This window comes from Mizuhopecten yessoensis, unplaced genomic scaffold (assembly GCF_002113885.1).
Source record: "Mizuhopecten yessoensis strain PY_sf001 unplaced genomic scaffold, ASM211388v2 scaffold11173, whole genome shotgun sequence".
Classification (NCBI taxonomy): Eukaryota; Metazoa; Mollusca; class Bivalvia; order Pectinida; family Pectinidae; genus Mizuhopecten; species Mizuhopecten yessoensis.
This window is the reverse complement of record NW_018408916.1, coordinates 2,284,772-2,305,799: the sequence shown is the minus strand read 5'-3', so window position 1 is coordinate 2,305,799 and position 21,028 is coordinate 2,284,772. Positions and strand designations below refer to the sequence as shown.

The 21,028-nt window shown below is 37.1% G+C and overlaps 1 protein-coding gene across 3 annotated transcripts in view; it reads left to right on the top strand.

Annotated features, from left to right (window-relative positions):
• The window catches only part of LOC110467381 (mucin-17-like), a 41,496-nt gene that overhangs the window by 2,902 nt on the left and 17,566 nt on the right, over window positions 1–21,028 (top strand). For 2 of the 3 annotated variants that reach the window (XM_021524503.1, XM_021524504.1), the window contains exons 2-7: window positions 10,816–12,963; window positions 13,634–13,667; window positions 14,447–14,494; window positions 15,478–15,555; window positions 15,987–16,528; window positions 17,001–17,033. In XM_021524503.1, the coding sequence (XP_021380178.1) occupies window positions 10,816–12,963; window positions 13,634–13,667; window positions 14,447–14,494; window positions 15,478–15,555; window positions 15,987–16,528; window positions 17,001–17,033 (2,883 nt within the window). The remainder of the gene's footprint in view (window positions 1–10,815; window positions 12,964–13,633; window positions 13,668–14,446; window positions 14,495–15,477; window positions 15,556–15,986; window positions 16,529–17,000; window positions 17,034–21,028) is intronic. The other variant, XM_021524505.1, reaches the window with a different exon arrangement.

Here is a 21,028-nt window from a genome sequence, read left to right as displayed (position 1 = left end):
AATACAAAACTGCTTGCTAGCATTTAAGTATCATTCAACGCGGGTGGGCAGTTTTACCGAATGTTGATCTAAACCCTTAAAACACGTAATATCAGCTCCCGACTAACCAGGATGAGTACAGGTCCAAACTTGCATCCTGAGGCTGGTTTCCGGGTCCCTACGTTTTTTATTAGGTCTCAAAGAAAAATGCTTGTCAAAAAGCTGTAAGACTTTTGGAGATAGGTTGAAAATCCCTATAGTTTAGTGCCAGGCTAAAATACAGGTTGAAAATATTTGCACAGAAAAATGCAGTAGCTGCTTATACTTATGATACTTATACTTATACTTATGATTGATAAGTAAAAAAACCCGTTTGTAGTGAATATAGTGGAGATGTAACGATTCACCAATGCAACTGTGAATAAATACTATTCTTAATGCTGATGCATCATGACATTCGCCGAAAGTATTGTGATACTTTAAGAAAAAAGTTATGTATGGGTGACTGCCTTTTTATTAACCAATTTGTAAGAATTCATTTCCTCAGTGCTATACAATTAATAGAGAGATAGATCACTTTTAAAAACAATTTATTCAGCATTAAATACAAACACTAAGATATATGTGTAATATCAAGTAGGTCGGTTTCAAATCAAGAAAAATTATAGTAACAGATTTGTACAAAAAGTTGCGACAAGTATCACAATATGATATGAATCATGATATATGTATCGTATTGCACAATCCTTGGGATACAAATCACTAGAATATGGTATGCTAGTATTCATAGGATTTTTTTGCACTGGTCTGGGAGACAAGTAGACATAAATATTTATTTGCCTGTAGAGTGAATCTACTGGCCCCAGGCATTGGACCCTGCCCTGGCTGCAGCAGCTTAGACGAGTAATTGAATGAAAACAATCTGCTATGTAACATTATCTGCTGAATAACTGATACAGTGACCATTTCAGTATTTGCAGAATAATATATACTGCTTTAATAATGGGAATGTCAGCAGTGTTTTTGTGACTATATAACTGGGTTTGGGAAAAGGTCCTATTCCCAATACAAGTAGAGGATTTTTCTCTAAGGATTGGGCTTTTTAATTATATTCCCAATTGATCAAAAACATGAGAAAAAGTTATCTGGTAAAAAAAAAAAACTACTCTCTTTTAAAAAAAAATAAAAAAAATACCCAAAATACCATGGAAAACAACTCAATTTGGGATGGTCACAGGGAAAATCCTGGAACTTGAGAGCATCAGGCCATTTCACCAATTTTAAGTCAATATCAAAATCTTGAGGGGCAATCCTATGTAAAATTATAGGAAAATTGGAACATGGAGGGGTCAATTTCAGTTTTGAGGCGTAAATGGCCCCATGGTCCACTCCAAGATTATCCCTGGCTGTGTCGTAGACTCCATATCTTTGCCATTATGAGAAACTGTCAAAACAATACATGTTGTTTGAGGAAAAATGTATTTAAATCCAAATGCAGCATACATCATTAACCTTGCAGTATTATCGAGGCTTATCAATACTTTCTGTTCAAACTGACCAAATGAAAATTTTAACCTTCCAACTTTCTGTTCAAGTACATATGAGATGTATACAAATATGATTTGAACAGACCAAAATCAGAACTGAACGAGTCATTTTGGCCTGCTACCAGTTCTTAATGAAAACCCAGATTACCTCCTGCTTGAAAAAAAAGTAGGCTGTAGTTACTAATGCAGATATTAGTTTGTTAATAACATGTAAATTACCAAGTTAGTACATAACATCTATTATGGAAGTTATGGTACAGATTTGTTTTCTAAGGCTGTTTTTCTCATCTGTACAGTACTAAATTGCAGGAAATGTTCATTTTTTTGCAATGAAATAGAACAATTTGCTTCTGACAAATGTAACGTTTACTTTTACCACTTTTCTGAAATATTTGAAGTGGGCAGAGCTTTTTAATGGTGATTTTGGAACATTCAAGAAAAATCATTGACATTGGAATAGGTGAAAAATTTCAATAAAAATCTGTTAAATTCTAAGCATAAATCTGATGGAGGCGCGTCAACTGCATCCCTTGCCCCATCCCACAGGCTAGGTCCATGTTCGCCATCAGCAAATAATAATATTTTAAAAAGTACTTCAACAATAGACCACGTTGGCTTCAGTAACAAGCAAACCCCAATAATAGCGTTTTAGAAATAATTTTAGTACTTAAAATGCAATTCTAGAACATGTTTTGATACTTTGTACAGCGTACCAGCTTTTCTGAGGGAGAAGAATTGTGATACATAACTTCAGTGATATTCCGAGGTTGTCACCGATGAGTGGGAAAAGTTGATCGATAATGACATATTTCTTTTTCTTACCACTTTTCAGCTAACCTCAGAATAGAGAAATTATTTGAGGATTTACTTGACCAAGGACAATGTAGAATCAGCATAGCTCAATGGTTTGGGTCGAGTTCCTTACTTCATTTGATAGTTAATGAACATATCTTTAGTCAGAAGTGTTGTGAAAGGGTCGGTGAAAATGACTTGAACAACTTAAAGATTTATCTTCAGAATAATGCGATTATTTTTCCTGTTGTTGAATCTACACATGATCAAAATAATTGCCGATGCCCAATGATTTTCAGAAATCAATAATCTATTCTAGTGAAATGATTCGACAATGAATTCAAATCTAGTCGTATTTTGAGGAAATCTTATTTCGAAAGCTTCAGTTTTCCTTTCAGCAATTCAATTTAATTTAGAAAAGACGTTAAGGTAACATTCCAGCCATGTTAGTTGGAGGTAAAATTGACAGTTTTAATCAAGGCTATTACTGAAAGTTAAAACCTTCCCAGGAGTATGCCAGGGTACTTCCTTTTAGAATTAAATGTCTGTTATCTGTTCATTTAATGTGTGTATTTTAATGTAAATTTTAAGATGTGCCACCTGATCTGGAGAACTTGAACCTGAAGCAAACGGTTTTCATCAATATAGGATGCTTTTAACTTACCAGGGTATAAGAAAAGAAATGCAATCATGTAATTTCTTCTGACGTATTGACAAAAAATTCTTCAGTATCCTCTCATGTCTTTTCTGGCCTCATCAGCTAAGAAAAAATAACCTTTTTGCAACTCATATTCGGTCCATGTAAATGTTTATGATCATATTTTGTCACATCACTTTCCACCACTGGACAAGTTGGCACTAATCTATAAACATGTTTATGATCATATTTTGTGACATCACTTCCCACCACTGGGCAAGTTGGCTCTAATCTATAAACATGTTTATGATCATATTTTGTCACATCACTTCCCACCACTGGACAAGTTGGCTCTAATCTATAAACATGTTTCCACCAAAGTTTTCTGTACTGTTATCAACATTTACGGAGGTTAGAAATGAAATTATACGACCTAAAATAAATCTGAAAAGAAACGTTCCTAAGACCTTTTCACTCTATGTGAAAATTCATTGACTATTTGAGATGAGCACGCAAAACAATTCGTTCCGATTCTCATGAAATCGTGCAGTCGTAACTTATTTCTTGTAAATTTTATGATATACATTTAAATTTGCAATTTACAATGTAAAAGATAATCATGAAACAATATGGCACTATTTTTCCTCAATGCCTGAACGGTATCAAGGGACTTAGTATTGTTGAACATTTGTGTATAGGAAAATGTGTTTTTATACATACATTTCAATTAAAAAGTGTTTTTATGGGAATTTAGCAAAATAGGCTAACTCTCATTATCAGCTCCCATCTCCAGCTATTCTGAATATAATTGACACAGTTTTGTAGACTATTAGGGTCTCTGTAACTGAATGGAAAGCATTAAAAATGATTTCCTTATAAGCAGACACATGTTCATGTATTGCACTGAAAAACACAAATGCATGTGTAATAGGCTTCTTCCAGGAGTAGAATAATTGAGTCGACAGTTCTTTTATCTCATGGCTACCAAGTTATGAAATGAATACAAAACCCATATATCGTATAATTTGCATATATAATTACCTCTTGTTATATTGTCCATTGTAATGTATGAACAAATACAAAGTCACATTTGTGACATGTAAAAACATCTATAATAATAGAAATGAATTGAAGATCAGGACATTGACACGGATAGAATTTTGTTTGTGAATATTGGTATATATTTATACATTCTTGTTACGTGTAATGTGATAAAAACAATCTTGATCAATTTGCTACTCTGCATGAGATGATGAAAAGCTTCGAGACTTGTTCCGTAAATCTCATTTGAAACAGAATGACTATGTATTGAATGATTAATTTAGAAACGTTTGTTGCTGAAACTTGTGTGATCTAGGATTGTTTGTTGCTGAAACCCATCATGACCTGAAATGTAAAGCTTATCCTGCAAGAAAAACACTTTTCAGACAAAAACACATTGTAAATTAAATATATTTGCAATGCTGTAGTTCTGTTTTTGCAAGTCAGTAAGAATAAGGTCATTATAGTTTTCAATTAAGTCACCAAGTAAGAATATGATCAAATTTGTTTTAAATTTAGTCAGATTTGTTGCAAATAGCTAGCCCATGGAGGGGGAATACATTGTTCATTTGTAATGCAACAGTGTAATAATAATCTTTATTTTCCTGTGCTATATCATGCGTACAATATTGTAATCAGTTATTACTACCTATATATTTATTTAGGAGATTGAGGGTGAACTAGAACTAGGGTGCTCTAGCAATAATATTATATAGCTCTACATGTACAGCGTAGCTTGTATGGCTGTCAGAGAGCCCTGGCAATATATGTCTATAGTGCTTAGAATGAAGGTCACATCAGGCAGGCTGTTCCAGTGAATGAACACCCACCTGCCGGTAGAGCATGTGTCTTGCCGGAGCTTCCTACAATACACCTTCTTATAGAGAGCAGGACTGGGATTGTGTTAGTCATGTCGTGGCAGTCCATGTACCTCTGAGAACTTGTTATCAACCCCTGCACAGTCCTTGCTGTACTCGACATGTGGTACACAAGTACAAAATAAAATTTGTTCAGATTAGCTTCAGTCATTCTTCTCCAGAGTGCAAACATATACAGCCAATGTTGTTATTCTTGATTGTTCCTTCATACGTATGTATTGATTTTCACCTGTGATGTCTAGATTCACTATCTGAACGCTTTTGAAATATCTTTGTCAATTGGAAAGGTACAAACTACAAATGTAGTACTTTAGTAATGTAAGTATTTCTGTGAAAGACTTCACTTTTCGTGGAACACTTGTTACCATAACTCGGACCATGGCAAATTATTTGTTACACAGCCCCCCAATCATTAGACAATTTTTTATGGAACTTTGATAGTGTTCGTGGAAAACTTCTAGACCACTGCATCCTTAACTGAATGATAGCAATGAAAAAATACAGTGGTAAGAATTGTACTATCTGGTGGTTCGGTGGGTACATTTGTTTGAGCATCAAAACAGGATGTAGCCTGTAGGCTTGTACGGGCGTCGGGTGTCGTAGCACACTACTACTGGTATAGACAAGTAGACTGGTTTGTTGTTTGTTGTTTATGTATGTATTGTTTGTAATTGATGTCTGAACGGTCTGGCTTCACAGAAACAACTAGAACTACTTAATACAGATGAGTTCAGATTGATAAGCTGGATATTAATAATAACCTTCTCAAAAGCAGTCCGTCACAATTCTTGAGATAAACAAATTTGCACAACAGACAATTTTGAATTCAAAATTTTCACAGGTTTGCTACCTATCGGTATATGGCATTTCTCTTAACCTATTTCAGACTTGGATCTATTTGTAAACAAAGTTTAAAAAGCAATCAATATGTCATTGAAAGAAACGTGTCTTTTGTTGTTGACAGAAATGTCTAAAACATTAATTTTAGATTTTTGAAAAAAAATCACCAATTACGATATATATTTTAATATTTATTTGGCAAAAGTCTTAGCTGATATCTTAAATATTCATTTATATGATATTCAGTCCTTATATATTGGTCGGTTTTGGAGTGTATATATAGGAATCAAAGTCCATTGGGGAAATTCTACATTTCCACAACCAAATAAACACAATTTCCCAAAATATCAAACACCAAATTTACCCCTAGTATATCTGAGTTATTAAAATATGTTGAAAATAGGTTTTAAAGTTTCATTACTTATGTTATTGGAAAAACAATGTTATTTTATAGTCATATCTTGCAAATGTCATCCTTTACAATCAATATTGCCTATCATGTGACGTTTTAGGACAGGGCAAACAGTTACACTGACAATCTGCAATGAGATTATGAGAACATCTGTCTACACATGCAATCTTTTTATTGTTCAAAAATATAGATTTTGTTTTTGAATAATGAGGATGATTTACTGAAAGTTTTATATTTCAATTTAGTGTTAAATCATTTCAAGTTTAATTTTCTCTATAAAATGAACGAAATTTAATGGCTGTGGGATTTTCCTCGTACGCTGATTATGATGATATGATCGGTAACAATTGAATGTAGATCAATTTATCAACAGGTTGTGCTTTATTATTATTGATTATTAAACTTTTCTATCACACAGGCCTGTAACGTTTACCCTACCAGACTATATAGCTAGCTGCCATAGAATCTGTTCCTTACTCTGCAGTTTTTTTGGGGCAATTTCAAAAAATTTCAAATAATTTGTCCTACATTAGACTATTTTACATATCTTTACAACTATTGCCCTGAAAACATATATAAATTTTGGATGATGGAAATACCTCACTAATAATACCTCACTAATAATACGCCAATTCCTGCAATACAATTTTAACCTTTGTTAAATTTGCCTTAAAAACTTTTGTTTGTAATTTTCTTTCACTTTCAATTTAATTATCAGGGATGATCATGTATGAGATACAAAATATTGAACTCATCAATAGTTTCTATTAAATCAGTCGGATAAAAACTGAATACCGGATTATCGATCTGGTCTTATAGACCACAGACTTTTTTCCTGTCACAGACACCTACCAATGTTAGATCCCAGTAAATGTTGATCTCCTAAAATAGAGATGCTATAAAAATAAAGCAAAGTAATCTAACATATCAGATTGAGCCAGTTCCGCACTGCCTCCAGTATTCCTTGTGTTACAAAGACCAAACATTAGTATAAACCTTTGTATATTTGTGTGGGACAGGACATGAACAAAAACTTTTTTTATGTACCAGTCAATCTTGTTAGCCACAAATTAGTGCTAGTGAGATTTATATATCATTTTCCAGAAATTGTAATATACTGGCCCCAAAATTTTCCTTCAGCTATGCTTGGAAGGTATTTTCATACAGTACAGTGTAGATCATATGATGTGCTCTGATGTTCTGCCTGGAAAGAAAACACAATTTTTCACATGCCCACAGGCCAAATCTACTGGTCATTGGATACCGGATTTTTTGAAGCCCTGGGTGAACCCTAGTCTAGAAAAGAGTCATTGCTGGCTTCATAAAATATATTGGCATTTGATTGGTGTACTGTTAGTATCGGTTAATGTTCAAATTGATATTATCAGTGTTGGGCTGGCTATATAGGTAGCTCGGTTTTATCCTTGGAGTTAGACTGTTGTCTAGTGTGGGTAATAATCTACAGTACACAATACACACATGTGTGCATAAGTGGGTCCAACACATTCGACATGCATGCAATTACACATGAAATATGAAACACCCTTAAGACTTGGTGGAGAACAGATCTAGTATTGGTACTGTAATCATAGGTTATACTGGTACTGCTGTGAAATAACTAATGATGTCTAAGGTTGCAGTGCTAACATCATATCCCTCATATGTTATATGAAACAGATTCTTGGAAACAACATGTATGGGTATATCTAGACGTTGATTTGTCTAGGTCATCATAGAACTAGATGTAATAAGATGCATGAAATATGTGGATGGGAATCCACGACCATGTTGCTGTACACTGTTGAGGCTTATAAAGGATTCCTAGCATGTCAATATAAATATTCCTGGCGTGTACCTGTACATAATACCTGGTTCTGATATGTAAATGGAGCTACTCCAGGCTATATATAGTCGTACAGGGGTTATCTGAAGGCACTTCCCGATGGACGGCAGAACTCGGTTAGCTCAATTACACATACAGAACCGATGAGTGTATGGCACATTTTCTACAGCTCCGTTATGTCTCTAAAGACGTAATTTGTACAGCTCTAAATTTGACAGCGTTATTGTGTCTGAACAAATTCAGCCGTAATACTTTAAATACAAAGTGTCAGCTGCATGCTTGTCTATCAATTATGAAGTCACATGGTCAGCTGGTCTATACAAATTGAAATATAAAACTGATCAGGTCAAGTACAGCACCAGGAAATAAATGCACGTTTGTAGTACTGAGGGTACCAAATATAACCAGGGTTTTTACTGCATAAATCAATACAAGATCAAAACTTGAAACAGTCCCATATATATAAATATATAAAAGAAAAATATAACAATGAAAATCTGGAACAAATATATATATACTGTGCATCTATTCAAGTTTTGGAATAACAAACGATGATATCTATTGATACTGGACATTTTACCATTAACAAGTTTTAACTACTTCAATTTCTACCATTAGTCATTTCTATGTAACGGTAAGGATGTGTCTGTCACCCCCAGCGAGCTCTGACATCTAGCAGCACGACTTGTGAAGATGTTGAGCTGGAAGCATAGACTAGTAATTGCTAGCTGAAAGGTTGAGATGAAATGATTACTAATGTGGCTATACAGTACATATCTGTCTCTTTCTAGTCCACTGGCCCACTGCTTGATTTAGCAATCGACTGTCGACTTCTGCTGAGGTTAATGTAGGCTATATGTTATATGGACCAAGAGAGGAGTACAATGCTGCTGTATATAAAAAAACACACAACATTTATCTCTATCTCGAATATCTTTATGAACGTGAGCAGGTATATATATTTGTCTCCTCCAGTATACCGGGTAAAGGAAAGCAAACCTAGGCCTGAACATGAATAAATTCAGAACAAAAAACCCCACTTAACTCCTGGTGACCTTTTTCAGTCTGAATATATAATTATTGTTTACTTCATGTACTACTAGCTTTTATTTAAAACAAAAAAAATTTGAATTTGAGCTGGTCTAAATGAAGGCCTAGGGGCTTCTGTAAATTCTGTAATTGCCTCATAAGTTTTGTTTTGTAATTTTGAACATATTATATAAATAATATAGAGTCTACTACATATATGATTTTCATAACAGGAAATTCTTGAACTAAGCTAGTCAACATAGAGAGCCCTCTTTTATTTTCTCATAAGGATCTGGTTGTTGCTTTGTTATTGAAACTTTTGACAAATATGTTTTTTTTCATAATTTTACAAACATAAAGAATTTGACTTATGGTGAAAAAAATATTAATACTATAAACACATGGTAACAATTGTCAACAAAGGGAACATTTCAGTTGAAGGGGTGATTACATCTGTGATATAATTGTTGGTGTCTTTTACATCTTTTACTTAATCTTTTGAGATATTACTTTGATGTTAGATAGTTGTGATAATTTTTTGGTGGGAACTAGATTTATTGCTGATGCATGTTGTAATTACAGTTTTTGGAAACCAATCTTTTATATCAACTGGTTAAAATAGTACTCCAAAAATGTATATCATCTTAAATATGGTTCAAAAAGAAATTGTTGTTAATCTTGAGGTATCATTTACATATATTATTCATATATATATATACATAGTTTAATTTTGGACCAAATTGTCGAGGATTTAGAAAAAGCCAGCCTTATAACTTGGATACTCAGGGTTGTGTTCTACATGTGTATAGTTTATCTGTAAGTAGATAGCTCCACCTACTGTTCCAGAAACATCATTATTATTTATTTATTGTGTGTTCATAACTTATTTACATTCTCCATCAGCCTTATAACTTGGATACTCAGGGTTGTGTTATACATGTGTATAGTTTATCTGTAAGTAGATAGCTCCACCTACCGTTTCATCATTATTATTTATTTATTGTGTGTTCATAACCTATTTACATTCTCCATCAGCCTTAAACAATTTCAATGGCATATAACATCAGATATGAATAGGAAATACTGGCCAGGATGGGTCTGTTCTTGTGGTATGGCAGCAGGATGGTCATCAGTTGAGTTTGATACAGTCAATACAAACAAGATTGTCTCTTGAAATTACTCACTTGCGATCTTGCAAAATTGAAGGCTCAGGATACCTACCCTGTGGATGATACAAGACTAGTTTGATCCTTTGATGAACATGAAAAGAAGCCTCCAATAAGCTAATGGTAAAATTGTCAAGCTTTGAAGTAAGGTTACTCTTCTGTAATCTTCAAAGGACAGGTATCAGCTTGGTGATGGGTCAGATTATTTTTACCATAGACATATCAAATAGCTTGTCGCATGTCTTCACATTTGCCATGATATGTATACCCCTGAAGTATTGAGGATGTTGGCAACTTGAGTGTGCATTATGTTCAAACTCTCATATTATAATAATTGACATACAGTATCCAAAAACAAATCTTCCTGCGTTCAAAAACTAATCTTCCTGCATTCCTGTCACCAATCATATTTTTTTCCCTTCCCTATAATAAGAATGTGTATATATATTTTTTAACAAGCACCAACAAATCTGAATTTGCCTCTTTATTCTTTGTAAAACATTTTTGAAAAATAAATTAAATCTGCATGCTTATCCAAAATTTTGTTGAAAGACTTGCAACGACTATTTCCTTGGACTGGTAATGTTTGACCACATATACCCGGGTACCCAATACATTACAATGTGAGTTCTATTTTTCCATGTGTTCCAGAATGCAGCCACCATTGGAGAATCTTTGAATGTGGATTTTGCGGGGGCAAAGGAGGGTGGAGCTCTCGCCATAATGAAAACACCGGAAGTGGTCCTTAATGGCAGCAAGCTTCTGGATGAATCCAATCCTGAAAAGGTAGCTGAAATATCCAAAAGTCCTGCCACAAACGGCTACCTATCCGATACTGGAACAGAGAGCAAGGGAGATGGACCTGGTGACGGTGTGCTGGCAACTGGAAAAAGTGATGTCCAGGATGTAGATAAACTGAAGAAAAAGACGATTATTAACGGTAATATCGCCCCAATTATATCAATAGAAACTTTGGCAACGGATAACAAAAACACTTCTGAGCAAGTCAAACACGATGTTATAAACCCCGAGAGTGAAACTGTTAATGATTCACCAATGATTTCCTCTTCAAAACATCCCGCACCAAGTGAGAAAATTGTATCGCCACAGTTAGATTGTGAACAAAATGGTCATCCTCCGTCAGAGGAAGCACAAGACGGGTTGACAGTTTCAAGGTTATTGGGTGCAGGGTCACCTAGTACAGATGTGTCAGGTACTGGGCCTACAGAAAATCCAGAGACTGTTTCTGGGTCCGTAAGTACCAGGACATGTAGGAGCCGCAGCAAGACTCCAGTCACCACACGTAGCAGGAGTGGAACACCTGTCAGCGTGGCGGGCACTGCCTCTTCTATAGAAGACAGCAGGAGTAGTACTCCCGTAAGCACTGCTATTAGCAGCTGTACTTCAGTGGTTTCCGATGGTAGTAGGAGTACAACTCCAGATCCCATCTCAAAGATGAAAACTGATCCTGATAAAGTTCAATCTGATTCTAGTATTCAGGGAATCCTTGCCAAAGAAGAGGAGGACGAGAAAGAAAAAGACTCCATAATATCTACGGAGAAACCAAAAGACATGTGTGTAAAGGAATCTAGTGTTATTGAAAATGTAGTGAACACCACAGAAATTAAGACCATAGAACTTAGTTCAGAGTCCACAGATGCTGTCCAGACTTCTGTCAACAAGACAGAAATGGCAGACCCACCACTAGAAACAAACCCTCCATGTGACACACATTCAGAGGATCAGGATTCTTTAGATGCAAAGTTAAGAAGCCAAAGTGCCCGTAGCTCTGAGGAACGTTCGTTCATTGGTAATGTACGAAGTTCTGAGGAGCGATACTTAGGAAGTCCATTAGGTAATCTCTCAGGTTGTCGAAGTTCAGAGGAACGATCTCTGGACTCGACGGACAGTGCAATGTCAAATAAATCCAGAACAATTGTGCCTAAAGCCCGCAAGTCAGGATTCCCATCATCATCTCGAAGGAAACGTGACCTGTTGCTACCAAACAATGTCATAGTGAAGTTACCAGACTTTGACAATCCTATACAAATTGATAGCCGGACACTAGAGAAGATAAGCCGATTAGGAAAAATGGAAAACAAGCATAAGGGGGCAGGTCCCTCGAAATTTCACGATAAACATTTACCAAAGAAATCTTCCCCAAAGCTCTCATCAAAACGCTCATCCCCTATCCTATCTAGTCCAAGTAAAAAATTTCCCTACAAACGCAGAAAACGGAAACTAGGAGGTTATAAGCTTCCCAATGAGATTCGTAAGGGTAAAACTGGGAAAAAGAAAAACGACTCTGAGAGTGGGAAGGACACTAAAGGTTCCGATTGTGATGATAGTATAGATGGCCAAATGGTCGTAGATTTTAATGACAGTCAGGATACTGCAAGTGATACGTCGGCAATGGATGTAGATAATAATTTGTGTGTAGAGCACAAGTCGCAAGAGTTGTCTGTTCCTGGCAGGATGGCTATAAAAGTTGAGGCCGATATCCATAATGAACATTTTAGCGTAGCTAGTGAAAGTGATAGAGTATTGAATAATTCCGCTTTTGCCCCAACAAGTCCAGAAGCATCCAAAGATGGCAGCACTAAAAGCGTTTGGGACATTTTCAAGCATTCTACTAATGTCACACCGAAAAGTAAAAATACTCTAGGCAGTACCCGGAGCACGAAGGGGGCATGTGTCAGGAAATTAGAGAAGATGGGAAAGGAGCTCCATAAAGGTAAAACCATGGATGCTTATCTGTTGGGGAACCACCCTAAGTCGGAACCGGACACGGAGACCAAGGTATGTGTAAGAGAGGTGGCGTCTATGTTGTTTGTGTTATATCCAGTGTAACTTGTCAGTTAAAGCATGGTGGACTGAAGCCTATCACAACAATAGTGTTGGTCACAAGCTTTAAGCACATTATACCAGTGATAGTACAATTCCGTCTTTAAGTATTGCAGAGTTATCTTCTCTTGTGAGCAGGTATTGATTGTTACGTCATTGGTTTGTGTGAAAAAAAATACGTCATCTTCTCAAAAATTGGTGACGTTACTCTCACAAACAAATGACGTAACAATCAATACCTGCTCACAAGAGGAGATAACTCTGCAATACGCAAAGACGGAATAGACTAATATGAAAGTCTACTGCCAACCAGATACCTGTAATCATATTGATTTACGAAACAAATAAGGCACATGTTGACATTTTGTTTTTGTTTCATTTGCTACTTATATGTCTAGATATGACCACTGTATACACATTACTTAACAGAATGAATTCTACAATTATTCAATGCATGTGTGATTGCATTATTGCACATTAGAGCTGAACTGTACAATGTGGTAACAATAATTTGTTGATAAGATATTTATTTGAGGTTAATTCTCTTTTTAATAGCCATGAGGCAATGTTTTACAATGTGGGTTATATTCAGAATTTGTATCATTGACTAAATTTATCCTTCCAGGTATCAGAATCAATTGTAATGAATACTCCATCTTGTAAGTATAGCTTATTGTCAGTCAAGATTACTTCAGATAAAAAAAAGTTAGGAACTTACTGTTAGCTTTGTGAGCATTAGCTATTACCAGGTAAATGGTTCTGTCATCTGTCAACTTTTCACTCAAAAATATACCAATTTGACCAAATGTGGTATGGAATGGAGCAGCATTCCTTGGCCAAGGAGACTCGGCATTGTTTAAATAGAGTGTTTGGCGCTAGAGGGGAAAAAGGAGTACATCATAAGATTTTATTCTAATGTAGTGTATATTAAAGGATCCTTGGACCAAAGAGACTCCATGAGTAGCCTTTAATAGTTTATCCTCGCTGGATCCTGTCATACTGCCCCAACCACCTTTATTAGTGTAACATTGAATCCCCTTGGCTAAAGAAAATACCAAATTATTTTTGAGCCCTTATATAGGAATAGAGAAATTAAGCTACCATTTGAAGATTTTGTTTTAATGCTAAATTTCTGTATGTTTCTGTCTTGTATTTTGTTCTTTTGGTTTGCATGTACATGTTTCATATTGAATGCACCGGGTAATATTAGCAAAGGACGGGTAAGCTACAGTTGTATTCAGTCCCCTGGGCCTCATGTCCTTCATGATCTTCATAAGGTTTTTCTGAAGTCCTTGTTATGAAATACCTGATGGGAATGGAACTACTCTAGGCCACTATGTGTGTGTGTTTGTTTTAAGTTTGAGCTTATTGTATTACAAAGTAACCATCTTATATGAATGAGGATGGAAACATTACCGAATTGACTTTTGAATTGCAGCACACAAGGTTGATTCAGATGAAACAAGAAAAAGGAAAAAAATTGAAGGTAAGGATGTTTTTTATAAATAAATACTCTGTAAGGGACAGTGCATTAATGCTGACACTGAATTCAAAGGGAATTGGCCATTCCCAAATAGCAGTGATCCATGATGGCTCATCACTTAGTGGCTGATATGTTGGCCCTTTCACCCCTTTGTAACTTTAGTAGACTCTACCATGCATTGATCTAGACGAGTCCATTATGGTCTACAGTGGTGATAGGGTTAAAATCAAACATTCCAAAGCACTGTTTAATTGATAATTTTTATAGGAAGAAAGGTATAATATCTATTAATTCATATTTTGTGCTCTCACTCATTATGACAATAGAATATATATGCAACAATGTGCTGCTTAGGACTTGATGTTGATCAGAAAATTCATGTATTTATCGGGTCTTTAATCATTATGAATTTTTGTTTTCAAAATTTTCTCGGGGGGAAAAACCAACAACTCGGCACTCATTTCATAAAACTTATTCAGTGAAATTCATTTAAGCTCTTAAATCTGTTGATTAAGTATTTCATAGTAATTGAAGATATTAAGAGATTATGCAAAGCTTTAGGGTTGGAAGTATCTTAATATCATAATTCGGAGTAGAATCAAAGTATCTATTGAAAGAGTACCACCTGTCTTGTGCAACATTTGTATTATTAGATCACTGTGACCTGTATTTTCTGCTTCACTTTGGTGAGACTTTGCATTTAGCTGTATTACTTGGGTAAAGACTATTTTTTTGGATATGAAGGGGAGTAGGAGTGTTTATATACTACATCTGTATGTTTTATAATCGTTTTCTAGTTCAGAACATATGTTGCAGATTTATCTATTCTAACATAGTTTTCATTCCAAGTTTCATTTTCACCATGGATAGAAAAAATGTTCTTCTAACTTTTCTATCTTGCTAATTATTGTCATGTTTATGACTCATGTTTATGACAAATCAGTGACTTTATGCTTGTTTCAATGTAAAACCTGTTTCCTTGACAGATGATGATTCTGATGAGGAAGTGACGATCCGTTCCCGTCCCATGTCCACACCTCAGTCCCCATTCCAACATCAATCAGGTTGGTCAGGATTTCAGAAACCCTATATCCAGCACCTGTACACAGGTTGTTGATGGGGATATGATGAGATTACAAGGAAACGGACAGTCCATGACTTTACAAGAACTTAAAAACAAAATCGAGACAAAAACCAATGAAGAAGGGAATTGTTGAGAAAACAAAATACATAAATACACTGAGCTTGTTTTTTTTTTTAAATTTATGCTTTAAAAACATACTAGTGTGCATCACATTAAGTCACATTGTATGTATATATTTAAAATTGACAGCGTCTACAAAATGTTTGTACAGCTGAAGATTCACTGGTATGTTTAAATTGTATTAATGTTGATACATTACCATTGACTAAATGTGCTTTCTTGATAAGTTTCTACATTTATAACATATACCAATTTATTGTAATTTCTCATATATACTTATATGTCTTGTAGGCAAGAAGCTGAAGTTGGAGGATACACGCAAGACCCTTATAACTGTGCTCAATACCCCTCCTGGGTCTATGCCTACTCCCACAGGCCTTCGCTCTCTACTGCCACGCTCACTGATGGGGAGCCCCACCAACTCAATGCCCAAGCTTGAAACTCACACCGCAATGCAAAATGTTATCGCTTCCAACAATCCGCCTAAGCTGATAGTGCTGTCATCAGGGTCACTATCTAACAGCTTACAGCAGCCTCCATTTAGCTCAAGTATTGCCATGGTTACCAAGCCCTTAACCACAGGGGCCACACCCCCGATTTCCTCTCCGTTGTGTATCAAGAGTAATAATTCTCAAATGGAGATGACCCCACAGGGGCGTGCGCCAGTCCTGAAGAATCTGTTGACAGAAAACATGGGCAGGGTGGTGTGCCTTGGAGGAGGTGAGCCAGAATCTGAAAAAGAAAATAGTTCAGACTCCCTCCCGTCGAGTATGAGTTACCCTGTCACACCGCCCAAGACTCCTGATGACCAGCACAGCGAGGACTTGAGTTCAGTAAGTAATCTGGGTTGATTATCAACAAGACATTCTAGAGGTGTAAAGAGGCCTGGTTAAAACTATATCATGTAAAACATGAAGTAGGTTTGCTTTCTGTGGCTTGAACTTTCTTCTCTTAATTATATCTGAAGATCGCTGGTAATTGTAAAGGACATGTTAGTTATGAAGTTTAATTGAATTTAAATATTTATGAAAATTTGATGAAAAAACATTTTGCTGTTCTCTCTCGATAATAACAGCTACTAACCTTACATTTTTAACATTGAACTAATTCTGGCAAACCAACTATAATACTTTTCTAGTTCATGAACTTTATTATACCCTTAAGAAGTCCACCATTAGCGCACGGTCGCTTTTTAGTTTTCAAAGCAGAAGTAATAGTTTGGTTAATTAGTTGGACTACTATGCATGTGATTGTAAAAAGTTGCTTCAGTAAGTCTGAACTTCTCTCCACCCTCATTGCTTCAAGGTTCCTATAAAATCTGGCATAGATTATATTCAAGTAAGTGTATGAATGTCTGAACCTACACGCTTGTCAAGCAACATTTCTGTGTTAAACGAGACTCTCACAATGATCAAAAATGTCACTGGATGGTCTGATATAGACACAAAGATATATCAACTGAACCTTTTAGCTCAGAAGTCTGAGTACATGTTATTAATGGAGACTTAAAGAATGCTTGTTCAGTTGTCATAAATTTGATTTTGATAGTTTGTGATTGATTAAGTTTCCACTTTTTGGACTTAAAACACTTCAGCGATTGCTCTGTAAGAAATTTAGAGAAAGACGGTAAAAATGTGCTTGGCAAGTTGAGTCGGTTTCAATTTTGTTGTTTGTATGATGTTATATATATTTTTTCCGGAGTAGATCCATTAGTTCCCTGAGTTGTTGCTGTGGTGCTGGACATTTTCATGGATATGTTTACTGTAATCAGGCTTTTTGGAGCCATTTTTTGGCCAAATTTCAGTCTTATTAATGGAAAATAGGGATATTTTCCCCTAAATTCTCAGATTTGGAAAGAAAATTAAAAACAAAATCAGCATATATTTTTTCTTGCTCTGAAAATTCTCCATCAAGGACATATTTTAATATAGCAGTATCATTATATACATTTGTTTCATTAACCTCATGCATACAGGTACTTGACATCAGTGTGTTGTACATGGGTTATTTTCAGAACCAACATTTCGTAGGTCAAAGGTCAAATAATCTTCTGCTTCTATTGCCACGGTGAGATTTTGTACTGGAAAATAATGAAGTCAAATACCTTCTGCATACAATTACTTCTAAAAAAATTTTTTATGCCTGTAAAAGATTGATAATTCATTGGAACTTCAGTTTGCGAAATAAGTTTAAGCTCCAGAGCCCAAGGGTGTTACAAAAGTTCATCGACTATGTTAAGATAGAGATATTGACTTGTTTTATTTGTAAAAAAATAATAATTTCAATTGGCAGCTGTGATGAAATCAATTTGAAATTTTCATTTGTTACACTGAATTCAACTTCATATGGGACACAACTGAAATGTTACAGAATAATCTCGTGTGAAAATGTTCTATTGCCGTACAGTTGATTTTGTTATGTATCTCTATATGAAATGTTCTATTGCCGTACAGTTGATTTTGTTATGTATCTCTATAGGAGGAATGAGAGGTTCTGTTTTGTTACTTTTAACTGTACTGTACAAATGGTTTGGGCCTGTCATACATACAACCATGGAACCTTATTCTACGGGACCTTACCCTCGTGGTTCCTTCCTTCTTGGCCTTCAATCCAGTGACACATTGTCCTACTGGACCTTACCCTCGTGGTTCTTTCCTTCTTGGCCTTCAATCCAGTCACACTTGTCCTACTGGACCTTACCCTTGTGATTCCTACCTTCTTGACCTTCAATCCAGTGACACTTTGTCCTACTGGACCTTACCCTTGTGATTCCTTCCTTCTTGGCCTTCAATCCAGTGACACATTGTCCTACTGGACCTTGCCCTCGTGGTTCTTTCCTTCTTGGCCTTAAATCCAGTCACACTTGTCCTACTGGGCCTTACCCTTGTGATTCCTACCTTCTTGGCCTTCAATCCAGTGACACGTTGTCCTGCTGGACCTTACCCTCGTGTTTCCTTCCTTCTTGGCCTTCAATCCAGTCACACTTCTCCTACTGGACCTTACCCTTGTGATTCCTCCCTTCTTGGCCTTCAATCCAGTCACCCTTTGTCCTACTGGACCTTACCCTCGTGGTTCCTTCATTCTTGGCCTTCAATCCAGTCACACATTGTCCTACTGGACCTTACTTGACCTTCAATCCAGTGACACTTTGTCCTACTGGACCTTCCCCTCGTGGTTCTTTCCTTCTTGGCCTTAAATCCAGTCACACTTGTCCTACTGGACCTTCCCCTTGTGATTCCTTCCTTCTTGGCCTTCAATCCCGTCACACTTTGTCCTACTGAACCTTACCCTTGTGATTCCTTCCTTCTTGGCCTTAAATCCAGTGACACATTGTCCTACTGTACCTTACCCTTGTGATTCCTACCTTCTTGGGCTTCAATCCAGTGACACATTGTCCTACTGGACCTTCCCCTTGTGATTCCTTCCTTCTTGGCCTTAAATCCAGTGACACATTGTCCTACTGGACCTTGCCCTTGTGATTCCTACCTTCTTGGCCTTCAATCCAGTCACACATTGTCCTACTGGACCTTACTCTCGTGATTCCTTCCTTCTTGGCCTTCAATCCAGTGACACTTTGTCCTACTGGACCTTACCCTCGTGGTTCCTTCCTTCTTGGCCTTCAATCCAGTCACACTTTGTCCTACTGAACCTTACCCTTGTGATTCCTTCCTTCTTGACCTTCAATCCAGTCACACTTTGTCCTACTTGACCTTACCCTCGTGATTCCTTCCTTCTTGACCTTCAATCCAGTGACACATTGTCCTACTGGACCTTACCCTCGTGATTCCTTCAATCCAGTGACACATTGTCCTACTGGACCTTACCCTCGTGGTTCCTTCCTTCTTGGCCTTCAATCCAGTGACACTTTGTCCTACTGGACCTTACCCTCGTGGTTCCTTCCTTCTTGGCCTTCAATCCAGTCACACTTTGTCCTACTGGACCTTACCCTCGTGGTTCCTTCCTTCTTGGCCTTCAATCCAGTCACACTTTGTCCTACTGGACCTTACCCTCGTGGTTCCTTCCTTCTTGGCCTTCAATCCAGTCACACTTTGTCCTACTGGACCTTACCCTCGTGGTTCCTTCCTTCTTGGCCTTCAATCCAGTCACACTTTGTCCTACTGGACCTTACCCTCGTGGTTCCTTCCTTCTTGGCCTTCAATCCAGTCACACTTTGTCCTACTGGACCTTACCCTCGTGGTTCCTTCCTTCTTGGCCTTCAATCCAGTCACACTTTGTCCTACTGGACCTTACCCTCGTGGTTCCTTCCTTCTTGGCCTTCAATCCAGTCACACTTTGTCCTACTGGACCTTACCCTCGTGGTTCCTTCCTTCTTGGCCTTCAATCCAGTCACACTTTGTCCTACTGGACCTTACCCTCGTGGTTCCTTCCTTCTTGGCCTTCAATCCAGTCACACTTTGTCCTACTGGACCTTACCCTCGTGGTTCCTTCCTTCTTGGCCTTCAATCCAGTCACACTTTGTCCTACTGGACCTTACCCTCGTGGTTCCTTCCTTCTTGGCCTTCAATCCAGTCACACTTTGTCCTACTGGACCTTACCCTCGTGGTTCCTTCCTTCTTGGCCTTCAATCCAGTCACACTTTGTCCTACTGGACCTTACCCTCGTGGTTCCTTCCTTCTTGGCCTTCAATCCAGTCACACTTTGTCCTACTGGACCTTACCCTCGTGGTTCCTTCCTTCTTGGCCTTCAATCCAGTCACACTTTGTCCTACTGGACCTTACCCTCGTGGTTCCTTCCTTCTTGGCCTTCAATCCAGTCACACTTTGTCCTACTGGACCTTACCCTCGTGGTTCCTTCCTTCTTGGCCTTCAATCCAGTCACACTTTGTCCTACTGGACCTTACCCTCGTGGTTCCTTCCTTCTTGGCCTTCAATCCAGTCACACATTGTCCTACTGGACCTTACCCTCGTGGTTCCTTCCTTCTTGGCCTTCAATCCAGTCACACTTTGTCCTACTGGACCTTACCCTCGTGATTCCTTCCTTCTTGGCCTTCAGTCCAGTCACACTTTGTCCTACTGGACCATACCCTCCGGCCTCGTGATTCCTTCTTGGCCTTCAATCCAGTCACACTTTGTTCTGCTGGTCCTCCAACCTGGATAGGTTCTGTCTCGGCTGTGACAAAACCTCAATGATCCCTCATTAACAGTCTTTACATTAATCTTTGTATTGTTGTGAGGTGAATTTATGAGTTTTAAATGGTGTTTTAATTTTGACAATACAGATGATTCAGTGTTGGACAAAACTATCTATGTTTTTGTTGTTTGAACATTTACATTGTATTTGATGTCAATATCACATTACAAACTGAAGAAATT